Raw genomic sequence first — 25,230 nt, forward strand, 5'->3', positions numbered from 1 at the left:
AACTATGGTAGGAGGTATACGGATGGGATTAAGGTGAGAAGAAATAAAATAAAAAGAGACCCTGCCCAGAGCAAAGGTAATACTGTGACAAACTAAGGAATATGTTTAATTTAATTCTGTGCACTTAGTCCAAATTGGGGAGGGGTGAGAGGGACAAAAAAGGAAAAAGAATAGAAATAATCTTAGCCCCTTGATACCGTAAAAAAAGACAAATTAATGATTTTTTTCTTATTTTCTCGTAAAACAACTCATATTTGAATATGTTAAAAATAGGACATGTAATTATTTACCCAGTTGCGACATTAATCCTTTTGAGTTTCATTCATCTGTAAATAAAGATGATTCTTTTTTCTGACATATACAGTGTCGTAAATTGCATTCTTTCATATAAACTGAAGTTTGTTGGTTTGTAGCTTCTTAATCTTTTACATTTGTTTAAAACTTGTCATTTTTAAAATCAGTAAAAGTCTTTGAATTATTTACAAAGGTTTTCTGTGTCATATGATTTATCTCCACATTTGATTGGAATTCAGTGATTCCAAAATACTATAACTTTTAGACACTAGCCCTGTATTAATAAATGCATATAGATAATTTTCTTCTTTCCTCTCTGTCTTTGTCTTTCACATTCAAAAGTCTTTATGTATTTACACATGAAATAGAGAAAAGCTACAGATTTATACAGTTAAAAAAAATCAGAATCGTCATGCAGATATTGTTTTTAAAATGCTTTTTATTAACAGCCTATTTGTATATGTATATAATGCTTCTGGAATAAATATACAGAAAAAGATAAATTGCTGTGTGACCTTGATCAAGTTCCTTAACATAGCTCTGCCATCAATTTTCTCCTCTGTAACACAAAGGATTTGGACTAGAAAAAAGAAAATCAGATCCCTTGTAGTTCTAAAATAGCATGATTTTAGTGCTTATTTGAGTGAGAGTTTAAAGAAAAAAGTAACTAATAAGAGGAAGATTTTTTCATCTGGTCTAACAGAAATATTGTGAAGAAGTTTTAGCTTCTAAATTATTTCCTTATGTACTTTTCCTTTTCTTTTTTCTGATCCCTTCTTTCTTAGTACTCTTTTTAATCTCACAGAAATGACATACTTTTAAAAGAATTGTTATAAATAAATGTCAGATTCTGTTTTTACATAAACCAAACAAAACGGTGATGGTATAATACAACAACATTATAAAGTATGAATAATTCACACAGGATGTAAGCACTTTATATGATGTTCTTTAAATGCACATGAACCATGTTACACTTGGTTGGGGGGTTGTTTACTGTACTTCATTCAAGACAATTTTAGTTGCTCCGAGGTATTGATGCCATTAGTGGTTCAGGATGTAGGGTACTTCTCTGACCACTTAGTACCAAGAATACTTCCTGTCTTATAGTAGGCATTCAAAAAAAATGTTTTGAATGAATTAATGCGTTCACAGATACGCAGAAATCTTCTTGTTTGTAGAGATTCTCATCAACGACTCTTAAACTATATATTTCCATTGGCAATTTAATCACCTTAATATTCTAATATAATTTTACCATACAGTTTTTAGATGTGAGTTTATGTAAGTTTAGCCCTTTAACCACATTCAGCATTTAGTTAAATTTCAGAAAAGATTTCTGGGCGGTTCTATCACCTACCTGCAAGTGCTGCTTTTCTGCATGACGTCAGCTCGATGATAGCCAGAGAGTTTACAAAAACCGTCATTACTATAAACTACAGGCCAATCCACAATCTGGGCATTTCCCAGTAAGAAACTTGATTCTAAGGGAAAAAAAGGGGAAAGGAAGTTACTTCACTTCATTTAACCATGTACTTCTTTCAAATAATCTAAACGGCAGATTCATAAAGATGGACAAATGCAACTATGGTTTGTTACGGTACAAATAACATAGCCTATTTTTGAAATTAACATAATCAGTTTAGCATGATCATCAAATGAAGCATGCAATAAATACAAGATCTGTACACAAACTAGAACTTCATTTAGAAGCAGCCAACTTCCAACACCCCTTTGCACTCAAGTATTCCCTAAGCTTTTAAAACAAAATATGGCTAGTATTGAATAAAAGCTAACTACAGAAATAATTACATTTAAAACAGATTAATTTATTAAGAGTAGGGCTACAGTCACTTTGCAAAATGAGAATGTTGAATTTGATAAGAGACAAATTGGATAATCCCTCCAAAAATTCTACTAATATAATTTTGACATGATGGGACAAATTATTTTGCCATTAGACTGATCTTGAGAAGTCTGATTTAAAATAGTATTGAAGCTGGAACTTACTATGCTTAGTGAATTTAATCAGTCACAGAACAACAAATACTGTATAAGACCACTATTATAAGAACTCAAGAAAAGGTTTAAACACAGAAGAAAACATTCTTTGATGGTTACGGCAGTGGGGAGGGAGGGTGAGGGTTATTCGCTAACTAGACAGTAGATAAGAATCATCTTAGGTGAAGGGAAAGACAGCACACACTACAGGGGAAGTCAGCAAAACTGGACTAAACCAAAGCTAAGAAGTTTCCTGAATACAATCAAATACTTTGAGACACAGAGTAGCAGGGATGGGGGGTCTGGGGACCATGCTTTCAGGGGACATCTAAGTCAATTGACATAACAAAGCTTATTAAGAAAATATTCCACATCCTACTTTGGTGAGTGGCATCTGGCGTCTTAAAAGCTTGCAAGCGGCCATATAAGATGCATCAATTGGTCCCAACCACTTGGAGTAAATGAGAACGAAGAACACCAAAGACACAAGGAAAGTATTAGCCCAAGAGACAGAATGGACCACATAAACCAGAGACTTCATCGCCTGAGACCAGAAGAACTAGATGGTGCCTGGCTACCACCAAAGAACGTCCTGACAGGGAATACAACAGAGGGTCCATGATGGAGCAGTAGAAGGATGGGGTGCAGAACTCAAATTCTAGTAAGAAGACCAGACTTAATGGTCTGAGACTGGAGGCACCACAGAGCATGGCCCCTGGACTCTCTATCAGCCCAGAACTAAAACAATTTTGAGGCCAACTCTTCAGACAGGGATTGGACTGGACTGTGCGACATAAAGTGATACTCGTGAAGAGAGTGCCTCTTAGTTAAGTAGATACAAGAGACCAAAGGGGCAGCTTCTGTCCAGAGGTGAGATGGGAAGGCAGACAAAGTTAGGAGCTGGTTGAATGCTCATGGGGAATCAGGGGTGGAAAGGAGGAGTGTGCTGTCGCAGAATGGGGTGAGCAATTAGGGTCTCATAACAATGTATGTTAAAAAAAAAAATTTGTATGGGAGACTAACTTGAAATGTAAACTTCATTTAATTACAACAATAAAATAAATAAATAAAAATAAAATAGTATTGAAGAGTCTTTTCTTTTTCCAATAAAATGATCCAAAATTGTTATTTTCAACACATACACACAGAATTTGGAAACTACCAGTATTCTAAATAAAAGAGACATAACTGTCTATTTTGCATGGAAAAATAGATTGTTTTATACAAAAAATTATATTTTCAGGTATCAAACTTGATTGAAAATCCAATTGATTTAAGCAATAACTTTACCATATTTGTAGATCACATGATAAACATATTAAATAGAAAAATCAAGAGCAAAATAATAAAAAATAAGTTTTTATATGGAATATTATATTTTAAAACATTCAAAGATCTAGCTTAAAAATAACTCCTTGAATTCACATTAAGGGTAGTGTACTAAAAAGAGAAATGAATTTATGGATAAAAAGATTTAAGCCCTGACTCACAGTTGGTCTTCTTAGAAGTAACAATTCTACAATTCTATTCAACATGTACCAGGTAGCTGCAATGTACAAAGCACTGCTCTGGGTCAGACAATGGGATAGAATAAAGGTCAACAAAAACAAACCCTTTACTCTCAAACCTTCCGTCTTTTGAGAAAAAAAAAAAATTGTAACAACCAATTACAAGGCACAATAAAACAAATGCTAATTTGAAGTTCGGAAACCCTAGTGGCGTAGTGGTTAAGAGTTTGGCTGCTCTCCAGAAGGCTGGCAGTTCCAATCCACCAGGCGCTCCTTGGAAACCCTATGGAGCAGTTCTACTCTGTCCTATAGGGTTGTTATAAGTTGGAATCGACTTGACGACAACGGGTTTGGTTTTTTTAATTTAATTTGAAGTTCAAGAAACATGAGGAGAGTATTCTGGTTCTTATAATAATGGAATAGTTTGCATCAGACAAACCCTCCTATTATAATATAAATGCTGGACAAAATATGAAAAATAATGTGTTTGAAGGCACTAGAAATCAGCCAAAAACTAGGCAGAAAGTAAAGACTAAGAACTCTTGAAAAGAGGGAAACACATTAGGTGGGATACTCATTTAACTATCCATTCCCCTGAGCGCACTGCCTAGTTTTCAGAGTGCATGGGATGATAGAGCTCAATCAGCCTTATGGGGCTAAGGAATCAACATCCTTCAGTAGTTTACCATATCCATTACCCATATCCATTCCACAGCCTCAAAGTCTGGCCCTGCCCATCTGTCTAACCTCATCTCTCACCACTCTGCCCTTTTCTCTGAGTACCAGAGCCACACTGACTTTTCTTATATCCTCGTAAGATCCACGTTCTCTCTCACCATAGGACCTTTGCACTTGCCATTCTCTCTACCTGGACACCATTCTTCCCCTCCTCACTTAGTTGACACCTACCCTTATTTTAGATTTTAACTCAATTGTCATAATCTATGAGGTGCTTTCCCTATCCCCATGATTAGGTCACATACCCAAACCCAACCAAACCAAACCTGTTGCCGTCGAGTCGATTCCGAATCATAGTGACCCCATATGACAGAGTAGAACTGCCCCATATGGTTTCCAAGGAGTGGCTGCTGGATTCAAACTGCCAAACTTTTGGTTAGCAGCTGAGCTCTTAACCACTGTGTTGACATGATGTAACTCTTCCTCGCAGATCTTATTACATTTGTAATTTTATACTTACTGGCATCATGATTTGATTAACGCATACTCTCTTAGACTATAATCTCTATAAGGACAGAATTCACTTCAGTGGTGCTTGCATTTGATCCCCAGGTACCTAGCACAGTACCTGGTATATAGTAGATGCTTATTTGTTGGTTGGCCATGTGAATAAATGAATGAATTAATATATTCTTGCAGGGATGTCTCTTTATATAATTGGTATCATGAAATTTAGCATTTTATGCTTCTCTAAATACTTCATGCATATTATTTTTGTCTTCTTAAATGGATGATATATTCCTAAGGATCATAAATTGTATGCCTATTCTACATATAAGAGTTACAAAACAAGAATTACTTATTGATTGAAGGAATTGTCAGTATCCCAGGAAAGAGAATGCTACAGGCTTCAAAAGGAAGACCATAAACATTACAAGGCCTACTGAGAGAGGCCTTCTTTCCCCCGAACTATCCAGCAAACCAATGTTTTTCACTTTTTTTCTTGAAACCCATATTTTTCAATAGCATAAACACGTGCATGCATGTACACACAAAAACACACAACTGAAAAATTTTCACAAAACAACACTTACTACATGAGATGTACTCTATTTTCTATTATATTGCAATATTTAGTGCACTGGTCAAGACCCATTAAGTCTATTTAACAGTACACTAAAGAGTTGCATCTCATGGTTTTTGAAAGTATGCTGTAAGCTACCACCAAAGGCCTTACAATCTTCCTTCCCTCATAAACAGACTTGTTTTCAAGACATTTATTGGAATCTGGATCAGCAGATATAACTGTCCTCAGTTTATCTTCCATTAAAAATATTACCCTACCTCATCATACCATTTTCAATAGCTCTACAATGGGAAAACTAAGACTCCAGCTCAGTAAGGCCCAGCTATGACTATTCATTTGTTGTTGATATATTATTTCACCTAAACTTTAGTAACTTTAAGTAATAATACAATTAATAACAAAAGCAATCATTAACAGAGCTCCTACTCTGTGCTAAGCACTAGTTTAGATGTTATAGATATTATTTCTAACTCATAAAACCACCTTGCAAGGTACTTACTATCATTCCCCTTTTTACAGAGACAGACTCGCCCAGCCCAGATTCCCAAGGGGGTCAGAAGCAGCAACTAAAACACAGGTTCCCTAAACTCTAGTTACTGGCTGACATTATTTGCAAACTCAAACTCTCTCTAGGGAAAGTTGTGTCTCTTTTTTACTTTAAATGGAGAAGTAGGAAGTCTTGAAATGAAGTCCTAACACTCACTGTCCAAAAAAAAACATTGCGGTCAAGTTGATTCCAACTCATAGTGACCCTACAGAACACAGGAGAACTGCCCCATAGGGTTTCCAAGGAGCAGCTGGGGGATTTAAACTGCTGACCTTTTGGTTAACAGCCGAGCTCTTAAGCATTGCACCACTAGGGCTCCAAAACTCACTGCAGGGAGGATTAATTCTCATGTTAGCTTAGAAGCAGAGTTGTTCAGGAAGAACAACACAGAGCTGGAATCATAACTGGTTGTTGAGACTTTGTCTTTACTCCAGCCCATTTTTCAAAATACTTGATATTAACCAATGACGTAGAATGCGGACAATTCTGGAATTTGTCAGGTACATATTATTTATTCATAAATTTCATCGGGCCTAGCAACTCGAGAGTTTATTAAGACCAACTTAAAGTTTAAAAAAAGTATTTTAAATATGTCATCCATTCATCTTTATACTTCCAGTGTTTGTCCATTAATTAAGTCTATCAAAGATTGAAGTAACTAGACTTGCGCGCTCTCCAGCCCTTCCCTCAGTGCCTTTAAAGATGGCACTTTCACAATACACCCTCTGAGTTTATGGATGACAAACATAAGAACTGCTCTAATAGACATCATTTTTGAATTTTTTATAAAACCAGAGTTGAAAAATTAGCCATAGAGCTAGGCCCTTGTTATGGATTGAATTATGTCCCCTCCAAAAAACATGTGTTGTAAATCCTAACCCCTATACCTATGGATGGAGCCCTGGTGGCACAATGGTTGAGAGCTCTGGCTGCTAACTAAAAGGTTGGCAGTTCAAATCCACCAGCCACTCTTTGGAAACCCTATAGGGCAGTTCTACTCTATCCTATAGGATCCCTACGAGTCAGAATTGACCCGACGGCAATCGGTATACCTATGGATATAATCCCATTTGGGAACAGGTTTTCTTTCTTATGTTAGTGAGGTCATATCAATGTAGGGTGTATCTTAAACCAATCCTTTTTGAGATATAAAGGAGCTGATCAGACACAGAAGCAAGCAAGCACACATGGGGAAAATAGATGCCAGGCCACATGAAGATCACCAAGGAACTAAAGCACAAGAGACATAGACCTTCCCCCAAAGCTAAGGGATAGAGAGGTGGTGGGGGAGGAGGAATGAAGCGGAAGAGGTGGAGGGTCCGAGGAAGAGAGAGAGAGAAAGCCTTCCCCTAAAGCCGGTGGTACAGTGGTTAAGCACTGGGCTGTTAACCAAAATGTCAGCGATTCAAGCCCACCAGAAGCTCCACAGGCGAAAACACCTGACCATCTGTCTAGGAAACCCTATGAGGCAGTTCTACTCTGTCATATAGGGTCACTATGATTTCAGAATCAACTCGAAGGCAAGCAACAACAGACCCAATGCCCTGAGTTCAGATTTCAGGCCTCCTAAACTGTGAGAAAATAAATTTCTGTTCTTTAAAGCCACCCACTTGTGGTATTTCTGACATAACAGCACGAAGAAACTAGGACAGCCCTTTATATATAAAGTCATAACCTGGGAAATTCATGAGAGTCAAATTGCCACAAGCATTCTGTTGCCAAATCATCTCCCAGTACGTGGATCCCTTGTTAATACTACCAAGAGAGCTACCACGAAAAACCTGGAGGTTTCAGTTAGGTTATCAGTTTCCTGAAACATAAACTGGTGAGCTGATATCCACCACCCTGGGTAGTTATGGAGATTAAATAGAGCAATGTGAGTTAATGTCTTTGTTAATTATTATTGTTTATTAGCTATGAAATTATTTTAGGACTGTGTCATATACATAGGTAAAGCATTCTGCATGTGGGTTGTGTGCGTGTGTGTGTGCCTATGTGTGTACAAGCAAAGAACATAGAAAAACATAAAAAATCTTTTCAATGCTGACTCTGAAAACCGTATCTGTTTAGGTGCCATCAAGTTGATTTTAGTCAGAGTAGAATTGCCCCATAGGGTTTTCTTGGCTATAATCTTCAGAGGAGCAGATTGCCAGGTTTTTTTCCCATAGAGCTGCTGTGTGGGTTTGAACCACCAACCTTTTGGTTTGCAGCCAAGTGCTTAATCATGGCATCACCAGGGCTGCTTCACTTTGAGTAGCGCCTGAAAACTTATGAATTCAAAAATCACAGAGCAAATATTATTTTTAACCATGCCTTCTGGGTGATGGATATCTCTAGATATAGTTAAGTTCTATGGAACAGTATCAGCAGAACAATCCCTGTAGCACACGTGTTGTTGTTTGTTGTTAGGTGCTGTCAAGTCAGTTCTGACTCATGGCGACCCTATGTACAATACAACACTGCCTCGTCTTGCACCATCCTCACAATAGCTGCTATGTTCGAGCCCATTGTCACAGTCACTGTGTCAATCCATCTCATTGAGGGTCTTCCTCTTTTTCACTGACCCTCTGCTTCACCAAGCATAATGTCCTTCTCTAGGGACTGGTCCCTCCTGATAACACGTCCAAAGGACACGAGACAAAGTCTCGCCAGCCCCGTTTCTAAGGAGCATTCTGGATGTACTTCTTCCAAGATAGATTTGTTCATTCTTCTGTCAGTCCATGGTATGTTCACTATTCTTTGCCAACACCATAATTCAAAGGCATCAATTCTTCCTTGGTCTTCCTTATTCTTTGTCCAGCTTTTGCATGCATTTGAAGTGATTGAAAATACCGTGGCTTGGGTCAGGCACACCTTAGTCCTCAAAGTGACATCTTTAGCATATATAGCACATTTTATTGAGGTTAAATGAAATTTTGGCACTGATGGTCAAACAAAAGCATAAATAAGTTGTAGGTCATGCCAGGTCCATAATCTTACTTTCTGGTATGCACAGGGTCCATTTCTTCTATATCAATAACAGAATGTAAGATCAGTCTCTTTCATGTCCTTACAAAATACATCTTTATATTATAACTATATAGCAAGAAAGCATATATATTAATGTGTATAGACACATACACTTTGTACCTTCTACAATGAGACTAATTATTATATGATAATATTGGAAACATTAAACAGACTATCACTGTGGGAGTTTGAAATACACAAAAATTATCGTTAATTCATTTAAACTTGTTCGGCTGTCATCAAAAATAAAAATATGTCTCTACTTTTCATCTCTTTAAAGATCAAAGGTACATTTTTAAGTTTCTGTGTTTCTTTGATGGCATTAACTTCATCCCTCTTCCATCTAGCCAAAGTGGTTTGGAACGCATGGGGTACTTTTATATTTCCAAAATTCCAATGGTAGAAATAATAACAACTTTGTTACAGAAGACATTTCTGCATGCACACACAAAGAATGTTCAATAATTCAAAGTTTCTACTTTTAATAGTTGGTGTTTTTGTTCTTGAGAAGATGGATTTCTAAAAAGCATACTGGTCAGAATCATTTGAGGTAAAACATAACAGTAATAACAGCCTATCTAATTAATAGCGTTCATAATACAATAGAAAACCTTCACCCTGATATATATAATGACAAAATTTAACTAAATTTTATTACAGTGAATTTTCTTATAACACCTAGTCATAAGACATATACTAGTTATATAATCTTGAGGAATAAAGCCAAATTAGTCAAGATGTGTTTATCAGGAAAAAAAAGCATTACATATTTAATGTTTAAGCCTCATTTCTAAATTCTGCAAATAAGCTAGCCTTGTTTTTGCAGATAAGCTGCATCTTTTTTGAAGGGATTATCAGTTTTCTTTGAAGTTAACCTTTTAAAGCAATCAAACTTATGGCAAGATAACTAATGAAGAATTTAAATTAAGAGGCTAGTCTAACCTGCACACACCGTGAAAAAGCAGAAAGGAAGCTCTTTTGAAAGCATTTACCATCCACAATTTTATAAAGTTTTGTCCTTTTTTTTTTATTTCTACTATGCATACAACAGGAGCTAATTGTTCACAGGAAACATATAGATCTAAAATTCAATTATTTTCTCTCCCTTGGCCAGATTTCACTAGGCCACTTACAAAAAGAGGCTTTCACTTCTACATTCTTCCTCGGCTTCTCTGCCAGGTACTGAGGTAAAGAGAACTGATGATTCCTTTGCTCTAAATAGCAGTTTTTGTTTTTTTTTTTTTTAAGTCATGGAATTTATTCTTGTTGGTTTGGTCTTAAGCCCTTGAAGACAGAAAGTGAATCCAAATGATTTTATGCTCAGAGCCACCAGTTTAGGGGTTAGGAAAGTATCAACTACTTACAGCTTTGTTGTCTCTGGGCTACAATACGAAAATCTCCACTTTGTTATCTTATCTAGAGAAAATATGAAGAGGTGACTATTAAGCCATTAATATGATGAGGCATGGAGCCCTGGTGGCATAGTGGTTAAGAGCTCAGCTGCTAACCAAAAGGTCGGCAGTTCGAATCCACCAGCCACTCCATGGAAACACTATGGGGCAATTCTACTCTGTCCTGTAGGGTCACTATGAGTCAGGATCAACTCAACAGCAACGGGTTTGGTATGATGAGGCACTGTGTGAGATACACTGTATTTGGGGCTTCCCACAGTTTTTCCAGCACCGCTGCAAGGTGAATGCTATTATCATAGTGAGCCTCAGTGTTTCGTCACTGACTGGGGATAGAACCAGGATGGGAGCCTGTGTCCTCAAGCCTACGACACCTTTGCTCTTTCCACCTGACCACTGTGCCTCAGAGAGCAGTTGGTAACACTATTGTCTGAGCTTTGGAAATGCCCCCACAGAGTTCCAGAAAGATTACCAGCTACCTTGTAAATCAGTATGGTTACTCTAGAAGGGATTCTCTAGGAATGAATAAGGGATACGCATCACATGTTTCATTCCTCACTCTTAGAGATCTTTTCTTTCTGAGCTCCTCTTCTGTAGTGTTCTTTTCTTTCAAACTCTAGTTCTTTCTTTGGGTTCATTATATTTATACATATTAACTGCATATGAAGTTCGTTACAGAAATATTTCATGCACTGAGATGAGTAAGCACAGTGAATGGACATGAATTTACTCCCTCTGCACACAGCACTTACAGGAGGTACAAAAGAAGTATATGACTAAACTCTTACCCCTAAGGATTGACAATCTATTTGAGAAGTAAGGCTATAATTTTACTGAGTAGCAAGTCAAAGATGACTCATGGTTTGAATTACGTCCCCCAAAAAATGTGTGTATCAATTTGGCTGGGCCATGATTTCCAGAATTGTATGGTTGGCCTCAATTTTGTGATTGTAATTTTATGTTAAAGAGGATTAGGGTGGGATTGTAACACCCTTACCCAGGTCACATCCCTGATCCAATGTAAAGGGAGTTTCCCTAGGGTGTGGCCTGCACCACCTTTTACCTTACAAGAGCTAAAAGGAAAGGTAAGCAAGCAGAGAATTTGGGGACCTCAAACCACCAAGAAAGGAGCACCGGGAGCAGAGTGCGTCCTTTGGACCTGAGGTTCCTGCGCAGAGAAGCTCCTAGTCTGGGGAAGACTGATGATGACGAGGACCTTCCTCCAGAGCTGACAGAGAAAGAAAGCCTTCCCCTGGAGCTGATGCCCTGAATTTGGACTTCTAGCCTACCAGACTGTGAGAAAATAAATTTCTCTTTGTGAAAGACATCCACTCGTGGTATTTTGTTAGAGCAGCACAAGATAACTATGACAATGACCCTAAGATTTCTAGACTAAAAGACTAAAATATTAATCACACCTTTGACAGAAATGGGGAAATACCAAAGAAAGGAAGTCAGTTTCAGGACAAAAGCACTGATAAGTCCAATTCTGGCCACACTGACTTTTAGATGACATGGGACAAGTGCAAGTGAGAAATTCTATAGAACACTGGAAACACAGGATTGGAGCCCAAAGAGGATACAATTAAAATTATGACAGAAGACAAGCTTGCTCCGAAAGGGAAGGTGAAGGTGTAAGACAAAGAGCTAAGGCAAGGACCTGGGGACTACTCATTCTTCAGGAAGGAAACGGGGTAAGAGGAGAAAAGAGAGAGAGAATAGAAAGATAATCCAGTAAAAAGGGCAGGGAAAAGTGCAGAGTCCTGAAGCCAAAAGATGAATATGTGTGTGGAGAGGCTAGGGAGAGTATCGTCTCGAATCTTGCAAAGACAAAAAAATATAGACAAAGACCTTTGAATTTACAAGAATGTTCACTTGTAATCTAGGAAGCTTCAACATTATGGTGTGAACAGAACTCAGATGAAAGGAGGTACAGAAAGAAATGGTGACTAAGAATCAAAAGACATGAACTATAGAATGTGTACTCAAAGATTTAAACAACTAAATGATGATAATAACGAACAGCACGGATGTGGTGCTTATTATATGCAAGGCATTGTTCTCAGGACTTTACAAAAATTACCTCATTTAATCCTCACTACAACCCCATAAACTAAGGACTATGGTTACTTGCCTTTTACAGATGAGGAAATTTACAGGTAAGTTAAGTAAGTCACAGAGCTAGTATGCATCAGAGCCAAGACTCAAATGCAGAACTCAAGAACCTATGGCTCCTAACCAACATACACACTACCCATCACAGAAACAAAGGAGAAACCTTATTTTTGTCATTTTGTTCATTTCGCATCTGCAGTGCTAGAAGACTGCCCAACGCGTGTTAGGCACTCAATAAATTTTCGTTGCATTAATGAAAAGTTTACTAGAAAGGGCATGAGGATCAAAAAAAAAAAATGATAGGAGTTGTTTTTAGGGGATTTTATTCTGGGGCTAGGGGTCCATGAGTGGAGCAAACAGTTAAGCACGAAACTACTAGCAGAAAGGTTAGCAGTTTGAATCTTGCCAGAGGTGCCTCAGGAGATAGGCCTGACAATCTGCTTCTAAAAGGTCACAGCCTTGGAAACCATAGGGAGCACTGTTCTACTCTGACACACATGGGGTCACCATGAGTCAGAATTGACTCAAGGGCGACTATCAACAACAACATTCTGGGAGTATTTAAATCCTGTTCCAGGATTTCTCTATTCTCTCAATGCTGTAAATATATGAAAATAAACTCATTGTGCTTTAATTTTCTCCAAATGAAACTGATGCCAATAGACAGAAAAGTCACATCAAAAAGGTTAGGACAAAGGTTAACGTTTCCCATCAATCCAAGTGAGTTGTTCAATTTTCAGTTACGTTTGGCAATTTGAGGCTGGACTGGCAGTTTCTAAAAAACCAAAATCCATTTGCCCTTTTCTGCTGGGTACTGCACAAGACTGTAAGCTGTTCCCCAAGGCAAATTCACTTAGAAGATACTTAAGCCATAAATACCCATTTGCAAGGATAAATCTCACCATTAATATCCCCTAACTGCAAAGTTTTTTTAAACCATTTAATTAGAATCTACAATTTTTTAAACAGTTCTTTCTTATATAAAATAGTTCCTCTTTTAAGCCCTGGGAAATTATAACAGAAAAGAAAGAAAATATTTCAGCTGTACCTCAAATTGGAATTGGAGATGAGCATTGGGATCACTTACATGTTCACCTAAAAGACACACCCACCCTCGTGAGCCCCATCTGAATTGCCCTATACAATGTGATTTCATTTTCTAGCTATCTCCATTGATTAACTAAATATTTTAAGCTGTGCAATTACTTATGCACATGTACTTAATAGATTTAATCAACACTGACTTGGAAAAAATCAATTACGGACTTGGATAATTTAGGAGACAAAATTAAAAAGCATTTATTCGGCTAATACTTAGTGCTATATGATCTGCACAGTGAAGGATATAAAAGTATGTTTCAGACATGGGCCATATCCTCAAGGAGCTTCATATACCAGTATATTCAGTACTTCCTAGTTACATGTCGTTACTCCTAGAAACTGCTATGATTATGCACCTAACTCAGATCTCAAATCACATATATCTTGAAGTCAACAGGACTTTACACTTATATTTATCTGATGAGATGAGACCCCAAGAGAGAATGAAATCCCTTTTCAATAAAATTTCAAATAATTCTTCAACCACTCTTCCCATCTAAGTGATTTTGCTCTATATTTAATGCTATCTTTTCCGTGTGAAAGTCTAATACAGCACAAAATTACCATCTAGATAATATACAAATATGTCTTTGTATTTGGTAATATTATCCACGTATAACCAAATATTAAAATAATATGTAACATACACATTGATTTATGTGCCAGTAATTATCACTGCCCTCATTTGGTCAAATACCTTTCAAAACTCAGCCTTTCCAGTATTAACTTCTACATTATATAAAATGGCAATATTTAAATGATAATTTTTAGTTATTTTTAAATGATAAAAACCCATGCAATATATTTTTAAGCTAAAATATTTACTGGAAAATGCTGAGGATTTTTTTTTATTATTCTACTCTGCTATTGGTAAAGCAAATGTTTTAGAAATGTCCATTTCTTAGAACACATCAAGACTATTTTCTTTGACCCCAATTTTCACAATAATTGTCTCTGGTTTGGGATTGTGACTTGTTACTGATGCTTATTTGATTTCATGACATGTCTCTTTTATTCATAAAAGTGCTTGTTAATGAATTTTATCCCCAAAAAATACATGTTGTAAATCCTAACCTCTATAAGTGTAGTTATAATCCCATTTGAGAATGGATTGTCTTTTTATGTTAATAAGGCAAGATGAGCATAGGATGCATCTTGAGTCAATCTCTTTGGCGATATAAAACAGATTAAATGAGCAAGTTAGGAAGCAGAGATAGGGGAAGAGAAATGCCCAGCCATATGAAGATCACCAGGAGCAGAAGCGCAAAAGAGACAAGGACCTTCCTCCGGAGCCGACAGAGACAAAAAGCCTTCCCCTAGAACCAGCACCCTGAATTCAGACTTTCAGCCTTCTAAATGTGAGAAAGTAAATTTCTGTTTGTTAAAGCCACCCACTTGTGGTGTTTCTGTTATAGCAGCACTAGATTACTAAAACAGAATTTGGTATCGAGAAGTGGGAGTGCTGCTCTAACAGATACCTAAAATGTGGAAGTGGTTTTGGAAATGGGTAATGGGTAGAGGCTGGAAGTTTTAAGGTGCCTAATAGTAAAAGCCTAGATGGAGCCCCAGTTTCATAGTGGTTACGAACTTGACTGCTAACCAGAAGGTCAGAAGTTCAAATCCACCAGCTGCTGGTTGGAAACCCTATGAGACAGTTCTACCCTGTCCTATAAGGTCTATATGAGTCAAAACTGATTCAACGGCAGCTAACAACAGATTGCCTGAAAAGACTGTTGGTAGAATTATGGACATCAAAGGCAATTTTGATGAGGGCTCAGAAGGCAGTGACGAGAGCCATAGAGAAAGTTTCTATCATATTAGAGAATACATATGGCACAAGCAACAGGATGTTGCTAGAAATGTGAACTTTAAACCTGCTTCTGGTGAGGCTTTAAAAGAAAATGATGAACATTTTATTGGACAATGGAGGAAGGGCAATGCTTTTTATGCAGTGGCAAAGAACTTGTCTGAATTATGTTCAAATGTTTGGTGGAAGGTAGAACTTGTTAAGTGAGGAACCTGGATATCTGGCTGAGAAGATTTCTAAGCAAGGCCTTAAAGGGCCACATGGTTTCTCCTTGTTGCTTATAGTACAATGCAAGAGGAAAGAGATGGACTTAAAAATGAACTGTGCAAAATGAAAACAGAAGTTTAAAGGTTTGGAAAATTCTGTTGTACAAACTAAGGACACCTGTCCTAGAATGTTTACCAAAGACATGGCTACATAATCTTTTGTTAAAGAGATTAAACCTATGACTGACGGATCTAACCATCTACTATAGCAGAAAGTCCATCAGCTTAGACTGAAGGGGAGAGAAAAAGAATGAAAGGAAAGAATGCTTTCCACCTCTTGGAATTCTACAGGTAGGAAAGGAGGCCAAAGAAGCTACATGTTGTCCTCCATGTACCCTCCAATAAAAGGACCATCCCTGGAGCAGATCAGAGATCAGTGGAACTGTTAGAAGGAGCACTAGAAGCAGGGCCTCCTAGGTTTCCAAGAGTTGGATCTTTGCCAACTCAGTTCTGGATTGTTGGGTTGCCATTAAGGTGTGTTAGGGTATGGGGCTAGCACCCAAAGCTGAGGGGGTGAGGCTGCCATGCCCAAGGGGGAGAAGAACGAGGCCTGCCAGGGCTGAGGGATCCCAACTCAGATGGACTAGGAGAATGAGGCCACCCAAAGCTGAGGGAGCAGAGTTGCCATCCCATAAGGCCTGGAAGGTGGAGCTGAAGCCCAGGGCCAAGGGTCTCCCGCCAGAATCCAGAGGGCAAAGCCATTCGTTGCCCAGATGGTCCCAAAGAACAGAGGATTATTTTCAAGCCTTGAGAGCTAATGTAAGTTGTTCTGCTGGGTTTTGGACTTGCTTGATGCCTGTTATCCCTTCTTTCCCTTCAATTTCTCCCATTTGTAATGGAAATGTCTACCTTGTGCCTGTTCCACCATTGAACTCTGGAGACAGATAACCGTAGTCCAGATTTCACAGGTTCACAGATGAAGAGGAATTTTGCCCCAGGAAGGAATACCCCTAAAGTCTCACCCATATTTGATCTGGATGCTTCAGAAGATGAGATTTTGAACTTGGAGTTGATTTAAGACTTCTAGAATGATGTGATGGGGTGAATATGTTTTGCATGTGGCAAGGACATAAATTTTGGGGACATAAACGGTAGAATGTTATAGATTGAATTGTGTCCCCCAAAAATATGTGTTGTAAATCCTAACCTCTATGTCTGTGGTTATAATCCCATTTGGGAATGGGTTGTCTTTGTTAAGTTAATGAGACAGGATTTGTGTAGGGTGTGTCTTGAGTCAATCTCTTTTGACATATAAAACAGATTAAACAAGCACGTGAAGATTGCCCAGGAGCAGAAGCTCAAAAGAGACAAGGACCTTCCTCCAGAGCCCACGGAGAGAGAGAGCCTTCCCCTAGAGCTAGCATCCTGAATTATTAGCCTCCCAAAATGTGAAAAAATAAATTTCTGTTTGTTAAAGCCAGCCACTTATGGTATTTCTGTTATGGCAGCACCAGATAACTAAGACAGTGCTGTATGGCATATTTTAATTTTCCCATTAAAACTAATTTCATTTTGGACATTTCAAAGCATCTCTCAGTATATTGTTTCTAACCCTACCAAAAAGAAAAAAAATCCAAAAACCAATATTGAGGTTTACTGACAGAAAAAAAGCAAAACCTCTTAATATAATATATTCTTAATCATATGCTTTTTGGAGTAAGCGCTCGTCTACTAGCCGAAAGGCCTTGCGATCTGCTTCTGAAAGGTCACAACCTTGAAAACCTTATAGAACACAGTTCCATTCTGCATACATGGGGTAGTCATAAGTCAGAATCCACTCCACAGCAACTAACAAGAAGTTAGTTAGAAGAACTTCGAAGATAATTTGTTTTTCCCGTGTATTTTATTTATAAAGAGATTTAGATAAGGTCAAAATACGAGAATCACATACTCTTCCAGGGAAGTAACTATAAATCAGTGAACTATCTTTCAATAAATTTAAAAGCACTGTCATGGATTGAGTCTACTTCACCAGTTTAATCTAAATTATATCAAGGCATCTGACAGAGGAAAAATTTTGTTTGAAAATTAAAAATATATAGTCATCTTTCCAATATGAAACATTGTATGACATTTTTCTGCAAAACTTTGTATTTCATATATGTTACATTACACTGGAATTGAGTATTACAATCAAAATTTTGTTTATCTCAAAAAGTAAATGCTTTATTAATCTAAAACGAATTTAAATATATTTCTTTACATCAACCATCTTTAGTAATATCACATTCATTTGGTCATAAATTTTTAGTTGCCATAAACTAAGATTTTAATAACTAAACGAAAGAAATACTTTTCTTCATTTCACTTTCCTGTATTTCTCATATTTTAGAAATTTTCTTCCAAGAGCAGCAACTAACTACATTGACTCTTACGTCCCCCATCAAATTTGGAGGAAAAAATAAAGAAAGAAATTAACTACTTATTTCACCTGTGATAGAACCTATAGTGACCTCTTGTGGTAAATATTAACTACAAAGCTTTGGTGAACAATACAACCTTTTCCTAGGCTAGACTCTGGAGAATGGAAGCATTGTTCCTCCAAGCTAGCAAACAGCTGTTATTAACAATGAAAGTAAAAGATAAACATTGACTAAACTAAAGGATTTCTTTATGGAAATCTACTCAGTCAACTATTAATTAAAATAACCATAACTACTGCCTTCTATTTAAAAATAGTATTCGTTTAGTAGGGCAGTTAAAAGATGACTAGTTACATGATTTCTTACACATCCTACTTCTGGAATCAAGCAGAAGATAGACAAAGAGGGCAATTTCTAGTGGAGCCGGGGTGTCCTGGGATTAGCGGTTCTGTAGTCAGCTATCTACTGCCATCCTTATAGAATGCTGTGCGAGCACTAAAGCAAGAGACCATCCTCTGGTTTCTTTGTAAATATAATCTAGGGAGTGGTCAGTATAATTTCAACCTCTACGATATTTTAAAAGTAAAAGCAGTACATTACAAGACCGGGGTAAACCAATGCTTAAAAAAACACTGTGTGGTTTTATCAATATTTCCTGAATAGTGGCTCAGGTGTTGAAGAAACACTTTCAAGAAAAATTAGGGGGAGGGGGAATTTGTCTCTCAATCTTTCTTTTAAGTTGGATAATACTTTAGTATTTCTTTTTTGTTTTGATTTTAAATCACAAGTTCTCTATTTCCTTTCCTATGGGTTCTCTTTTAAGATTTCAGCCTTTACGCATATTAATTTTAGCATAAGAAGCCCTGGTGGCACATTGGTTAAGCATTCAGCTGCTAACCAAAAAGGCTGCATTTCAAACCCACCAGCCACTCTGTGGAAGAAAGATGTGGCGGTCTGCTTATATATTTTCATATATTTTTTCAAAATGACATCTTAATTTGCTGTTACCCAAAGTAATCATTTCTGCTCATTTATTAAAGAATAAAAGACAAAATATGAATAAAATATGTTGTCCAATTGCAACCTAAAATTCCACCTAAAAGTTCTAAAAGCTATTGCTTTCTTTCAGGTACCCAAAAGTTTACTGCTCCCTACAGCTAATTTATGCTGATGGATAGCATGCATAAATATTGAAAGTTAAATAGGGAAAGATATCCTAAGAATATTCCAGACACAGATCCATTCAGCAAGTACTTGGGGCAGGAGCCTTCTAGCAGACGTCAATCAGATGTACTGAACTCACCTTCCCAACCTTTCCTTTCCTAACAAACCAAAAATTTACCCAAATCTTCCTATTTTATTTACACTCTTGACCTTTACAACTTCTTAGAGTAATAATGTGCTCTCTACATTTATTGGAACTACACGTTGAGAATTATTATAATTCCTTTTATGTCTAAAAAATGATCTTGTATTTTATCTTAAAACTAAAGAGGAATTCCCTACAACTATTATTTGGGGATTTGGCTATAAAATATGGGTATTTCCATCCTACTCCATGGCTCTCATTATTTTATAGACTTGAATCAGCAGTAACAACTCGCAATGCTTTCCCATAACAGACTGAGTCAACTAAATAAGGAAAAATAAAAATCCAATCTCAAGAGGTGTAAAATAATAGCGTGCATACTATACTTGCAACTCTAGGGTACAGAATACATCACTGCTGTTCTGCAAAATTGCAACTGAGGGAGTTTGAAACTTTATTATGAAATCTTCAAGTTTAAAAACTCTCCTCAAACATGCCACACTTCTTGCTCTTTCGCTCTACATCATGAAGAAGTTCTCTGATGGATTTCTAACTGGCTGAGATTTCGGTTCATTAGCGATATCCATGGACAAATAAATGCCTGATGTTTTCTCTTTACGTCCATTTCTCTTTTATGCCTAATATCTAATGTCTGTCTGTGTGGGGGCGGGGGTTGTATTTCTGTCTCTTTCTACCTCTCTCTCTCTTGCTCTTTGTGTGTGTATTGAGAGACAGAAACAGAGAAAGAGAGAGTCATTGCGTCTTCCTCCGTATCTGTCTTTGGTCTGGTTGGATGCCTGCCTGTGTGTTTATCTGCGTGCTTCTGTCCATCTCTTCATACATGTTTCTGTATCAGTCTGTCTCTTACCATAAGATCTGATATTTTCATAAGAAGAAAATGATGTGAACGTCAGAAAGAGAAGCATTCCATGGGGTAAAGGTAAACAGACAATTCCAGCCTCTGTTTCTTCAATTCTTAAATATGTTGTGAGCACTGGCTCCTTTTCTTTCTCTTACCACTAAAGCTCTGCCAATACTTCACTCTCAATGTTGTTAAGTTAGTGAATAGTGAAATCCCCACTGTGACAAACCAGATCCATCTTTGAGAATCCTAAAGGGAGTTTTCTCTCTTAGCTTCAACTAAACAATTTCTCCTGATGAATTTTTCTGTTTCTCTGCCAAATCATATGGAAATGGCAACTACTGTGGGGCACTTTCATGTGAATGTACAGACCAACTTAATACTGTAATTTGCAATTTCCGAGGTTCTTCCTATAAGAGGCCCTGAAATGGTCCAGTGTTGATTGCATACACATGCACAAATACTCAAGGCAACTATCTCACGTTTCAAACAAATCTCAGCTGCGTGAGTAGTAGTGTTAAGAGTTAGCCATAGGCAGTCAGAGGTGGCATTTAACGTGCCAAAACACACACAATTTCATTTCCACTTAGTGTTATCCATGGAAAGAAACATTCAACCAATGAAGCATGAACTGTAAAAAAGATAAAATCTGCATTAACTTAGATGTCAAATAAATCTTCAAGACAGTAGATGTCAAATGGAGGCAACAGAAGAAATATTTCTAAGCTATATAAGGAAAGATTTTGTTTCATGGTATATCTAAAAAGAAAAATTTTCAAAAAACTGGCCCATACTGCCAGTCTGTACAAGAAGTTTCAACCAAACATGCTATATTAGTAAACTCCAGTCAAAGGATTCTCATTTTCTTCCTCTTCACCAGGCCGCGCAATAAGAGCCCACGGATTTTATTTTTTAAGGCCTTCTCTGAAAAGTCTTCTCACAAACCAAATTGCATGGAGATAAAATAACCCAAGGGGATGAGAAAGCTGAAATAAGACTCCTATGTCTTAAATAGCTGATTCCAATAAACTTTAAATTCCCCCAGATTACTGTCTTAACAGTAATTTCCCTTTGCACTCCAGGTCTATGTACAATATTAATACAGGAAGTTATTGTATAAATATAGAAATTGCCTGCCATTGTGAATTTATATTTTATATTATCATAAAGAAGAGAAAATACATATGAAGTCACACTGGAATGGCTAAAAAACATAGAAGGGACTGAAAGTATGAATATTAAAAAACATATTAGACCAGGCCTATTAGTTATCTTCTTCAACCCAAATAAACACTCGGCTGCTCTATAGTTCTTTGGTGTCAGACATGGCCAAAGTGAAGGAAGTAAAGTCAAGCTTCAAATGAAAGCCAAATACCAAGTAAAAGATTTAGGCAAAACACTTTGGGTCACTTAGATATATACAGCCCCAAAGTCAGGGAAAATATTTGCAAGCCTGGTTTTAGAAGAGATCCTAGATCTAAGCAGTTGTATAATCCAACAACTCAGAGAAAGCATAGTCTATTTAATTATTTATCATTTGATTGTGCCTCTGTATCTCCCAGAGGCAGGGAGCTTCTTGAGGACAGCGGAAGTGTCTTAATCACTTTTTTATCCAGAGTCTTACAAAGTGGCTGGTTGATATGCACCAAGTAAGCATTTGTTTCAATGAATGAATAAACACTGAATTATAGAACCATATAGAGTATTTTCATTGCTTTGTCCCAAGCACTCCTGTAATCCATATGCAGAAATGGTTTTCTCATAATTCTCCAAGCAACAGATCTCAAAATAAAATAGCAGACCTCTGAAGGAAAAACCTTGAAATTTTCAACATCTTGCTTAGGAAATTGAAAATTACATAAAAGAATTTAAAAAAATGGAAGGTGTAGATTTCAGAAAATTCAAAGTTTATAAGGTCTTAAAAGGTGAAATAAACAACCATTCCCATCCAAAATATCTTGGAGGAAATGAATACATAAATGAATGGTATTTTAAAGACTCTTTTAAGGCAGGATAACCTTAACAGCGTAGCACAGGTAGAATGACATTCTTGGAATTCTTTCGGAATGGACTCCAAAATGGGTTGCTTTAATACCACAGCAGCTATTGACTCACTTCTACATTTCTCCTGTTTAAGTCAAATCAAATATATCATATAGACCAATACAGACCAATGCACATAAAAGAAAGAAACTTTAAACACAAATTTGACCATAGTAATTGTTATTTTATCAAGCACCGACTCTTCCTTTCAGATTCCACTCCAGCTACACTCCCCAGCACAAAGTTCCCTTCAGCGGTGCCCACAGGGGTCAAAAGTCTTTTCAGAGACTTAAATCTTATTAAGTAGCCACTTTCATAGCCATTTCCAACTTGAGGGAAACCCTCCCACGGAGACTAACTCCAATAATTTGGTAGTCCCTGCAGCCCACTTGGGGCAGAAATGTTGGGAGAATGATTAACAAGAAACATAGCGCTCACCAAAGCTAAACTCCACTCTGTTCTCCAGATGTACCTACACCCTACTCACCCCCTTCGCTTCCTTGCCTTCGGAGCTTTGGACAGGTGGGGGGGGGGCGAGTACCTCTTGGGGAGGAGATGTAACTAACTTTCGCCGTCACCACCTCGTTCCCACCCCGAGGCCCCACATCAGTTCCGACTAGTAACTGAAGCCACCAGGTAACGCTGTCTGCGTCCCCCTCCCCCCTTGGGATGGGAATGAGACGGTGGGGAGCGCGCGTAGGCGGGATGGAAGTGAGAGTGTTCCCGAGCCGAAACTCCTCTTACCACTGGAGCGCCTGACGATGTTCTCCAAAAATGTGTTCTGCGGTGCCACCAACCCTCTCTTGCCCCCCGGCATCCTTGGTCTGGAGAGCGGCGGCCAGGATCCGCGGCGGGGGAGGGGGGGATGCAGGAAGTGAAGGTGGAGGAAGAGGAGGAAAAGGTGGAGGAGAAGATCGAGCCGAAAGAAGAGGGGGCGCGGCGGCGGCGACGGGGTCCCCTGACTGTGTCTCGAGCCCGAACCGGATGAGCAGCTGTGGGGAGGAGGACCAGGCAGTTCATGGTAGTAGCGCTCCCCCGGCCGCCGCTGCCCAGACTGTGGCGGTGCCGCACAAGGAGCTCGGGAACTGCAGGCTCCGCGGGGCACAGTGCGCCTGCGCCGCCCCCGCTGTCGCTGTCCCGCAGGTGCTGATGCTGAGGCTGCTGCCGCGGCGGCGGCTTCCTGGGCGCGGGCTCAGCATTTCTCCCGCGGCCCGGTGCCCTGGGGCCGGGGGAGCGGGAAGAGCGGACTGAAGCTCCCTCTCTCCCAGCCCCTCTAAGTCCAGACCGAGACCACTTGACTGAACCTTTCTCTCTCCCTGCTCTTAACCCACCCCTGTCGCGCAGCTGGATCGCAGCTGCCCAGAGAAGCCAAACTTATGCCCGGCTGTGCGCCTGGTGGCCGCTCCTCTTTCCCCGGAGATCGAGGCAAGCGCTCGCTTGTCTAGTAGGGCTGCGGAGTGGGAGAGGCAGCGGAGTTGCAGGCAGGGGAGCAGGAAGGGCAATGGGCAGCCAGAGGGGTTCCGAGCCCCGGCAGCTCCCGCGGACGCGGCTGCCGGGGCTGAGATGCTGATGGGCTCCGGCTGAGAGCCGAGCAGGGACTGACTGAGCGGCGCCCGGGGACGCAGAGCAGCCACCTGACGCTGCTACCGCCCCCCTCCGGGCTTCGGCGCCCGGAGCCTCAACAGATGAGCTTTCAGCACCCCCGCCCCACTCGACACCCGGGAGCCCAAGTCAGATAGGGACGCAGCGCACAGCGGACGCCCAGGATCGTCCCCGCGCCCAAGGCTGGGTCTGGCGCGCAGGGCTGCATGCGGAACTGCACAGCGGAACTTATCCCCAGGCTGCCGAGCGCCGTAGGCGTGCGGAGGGGCGGGCCATCGCTGCAAAGTTGCGAAAAAGGTTGCACCTGACGTGAGGATGAGGGAGACTAATTCACAAGCAAGAGAAGGAGAGTGCGGCGCATGGAAAAACAGTGAAGGTGGTGAGGGCGAAGCTGCTCAGGGCTGGGGCGGGGCAGGAATCGTCTCTAACAGCCCTCATATCTGCTCGGGACCGTCGACCGGAGTGGAACCACTAGAAGTAGAGTATATAAATCGGGGTCTGCCACGGAAAAGGGAAAATGGCATAAGTGAGGAGAGAGATGGAAATAAAGGGGAGCCCACCCCAGCCGTGGCACCTTCGTTTATCTAAGGCAGTAGTTCTCAAAGTGGCCCAAACTGGCAGCATCAGAATCACTTGTTAGCAATGCAAATTATCAGGCTCTACGAATTGACTCGACGGCAATGGGTTTGGTGGTTTTTGTTTGGGTTTTTTGTTGTTGTTGTTTTAACTCCAAAGAGCCCTGGTGGCACAGTGGTTAAGCGCTTGGCTGCTAATGGAAAGATCGGTGGTTGGAACCCACCAGCCATTCTGTGGTAGAAAAATGTGGCAATCTGCTTCCGAGAAGATTACCCAAAACCAAAACCATTGCCCGTTCAGTCGAATTCCTACTCATAGCGACTCTATAGGACAGAGTAGAACTGCCCCATAGGGTTTCCAAGACTAAATCTTTAAGAAAGCAGACTGCCATATCTTTCTACCGCGGAGCGGCTGGTGAGTCCTAACCGTCGACAGTTCGACCTTTTGGTTAGCAGCCAAGCGCTTAACCCCCGCGCCACCAGGGCTCCTTCCATAAAGATTACAGTCTTGGAAACCCTATGAAACAGTTCTTCTATGTCCCATAGGGTCGCTATGAGTCGGAATCCACTCGATAGCACGCAACAACTGAATCAGAAACTCTGGACGTGGGCCCAACAGTTGTTTTAACAAGCCCTCCAGGTGAATAGGATACA

The 25,230-nt window shown here is 39.3% G+C and overlaps 1 protein-coding gene across 2 annotated transcripts in view; it reads right to left on the reverse strand.

Annotated features, from left to right (window-relative positions):
* KCNH5 (potassium voltage-gated channel subfamily H member 5) overlaps positions 1-23,262 on the reverse strand; it is a 351,487-nt gene extending 328,225 nt beyond the window's left edge. For both annotated transcript variants that reach the window (XM_004370933.2, XM_004370932.1), the window contains exons 1-2: positions 23,144-23,262; positions 1,655-1,778 (exon numbers count right to left, since the gene is read on the reverse strand). In XM_004370933.2, the coding sequence (XP_004370990.1) occupies positions 1,655-1,778; positions 23,144-23,216 (197 nt within the window). In that variant the 5' untranslated portion in view covers positions 23,217-23,262. The remainder of the gene's footprint in view (positions 1-1,654; positions 1,779-23,143) is intronic.
* Between the last annotated feature and the right edge of the window lie 1,968 nt (positions 23,263-25,230).

The sequence above is a fragment of the Trichechus manatus genome, unplaced genomic scaffold (assembly GCF_000243295.1).
Source record: "Trichechus manatus latirostris isolate Lorelei unplaced genomic scaffold, TriManLat1.0 scaffold00010, whole genome shotgun sequence".
NCBI classification, from domain to species: domain Eukaryota; kingdom Metazoa; phylum Chordata; class Mammalia; order Sirenia; family Trichechidae; genus Trichechus; species Trichechus manatus.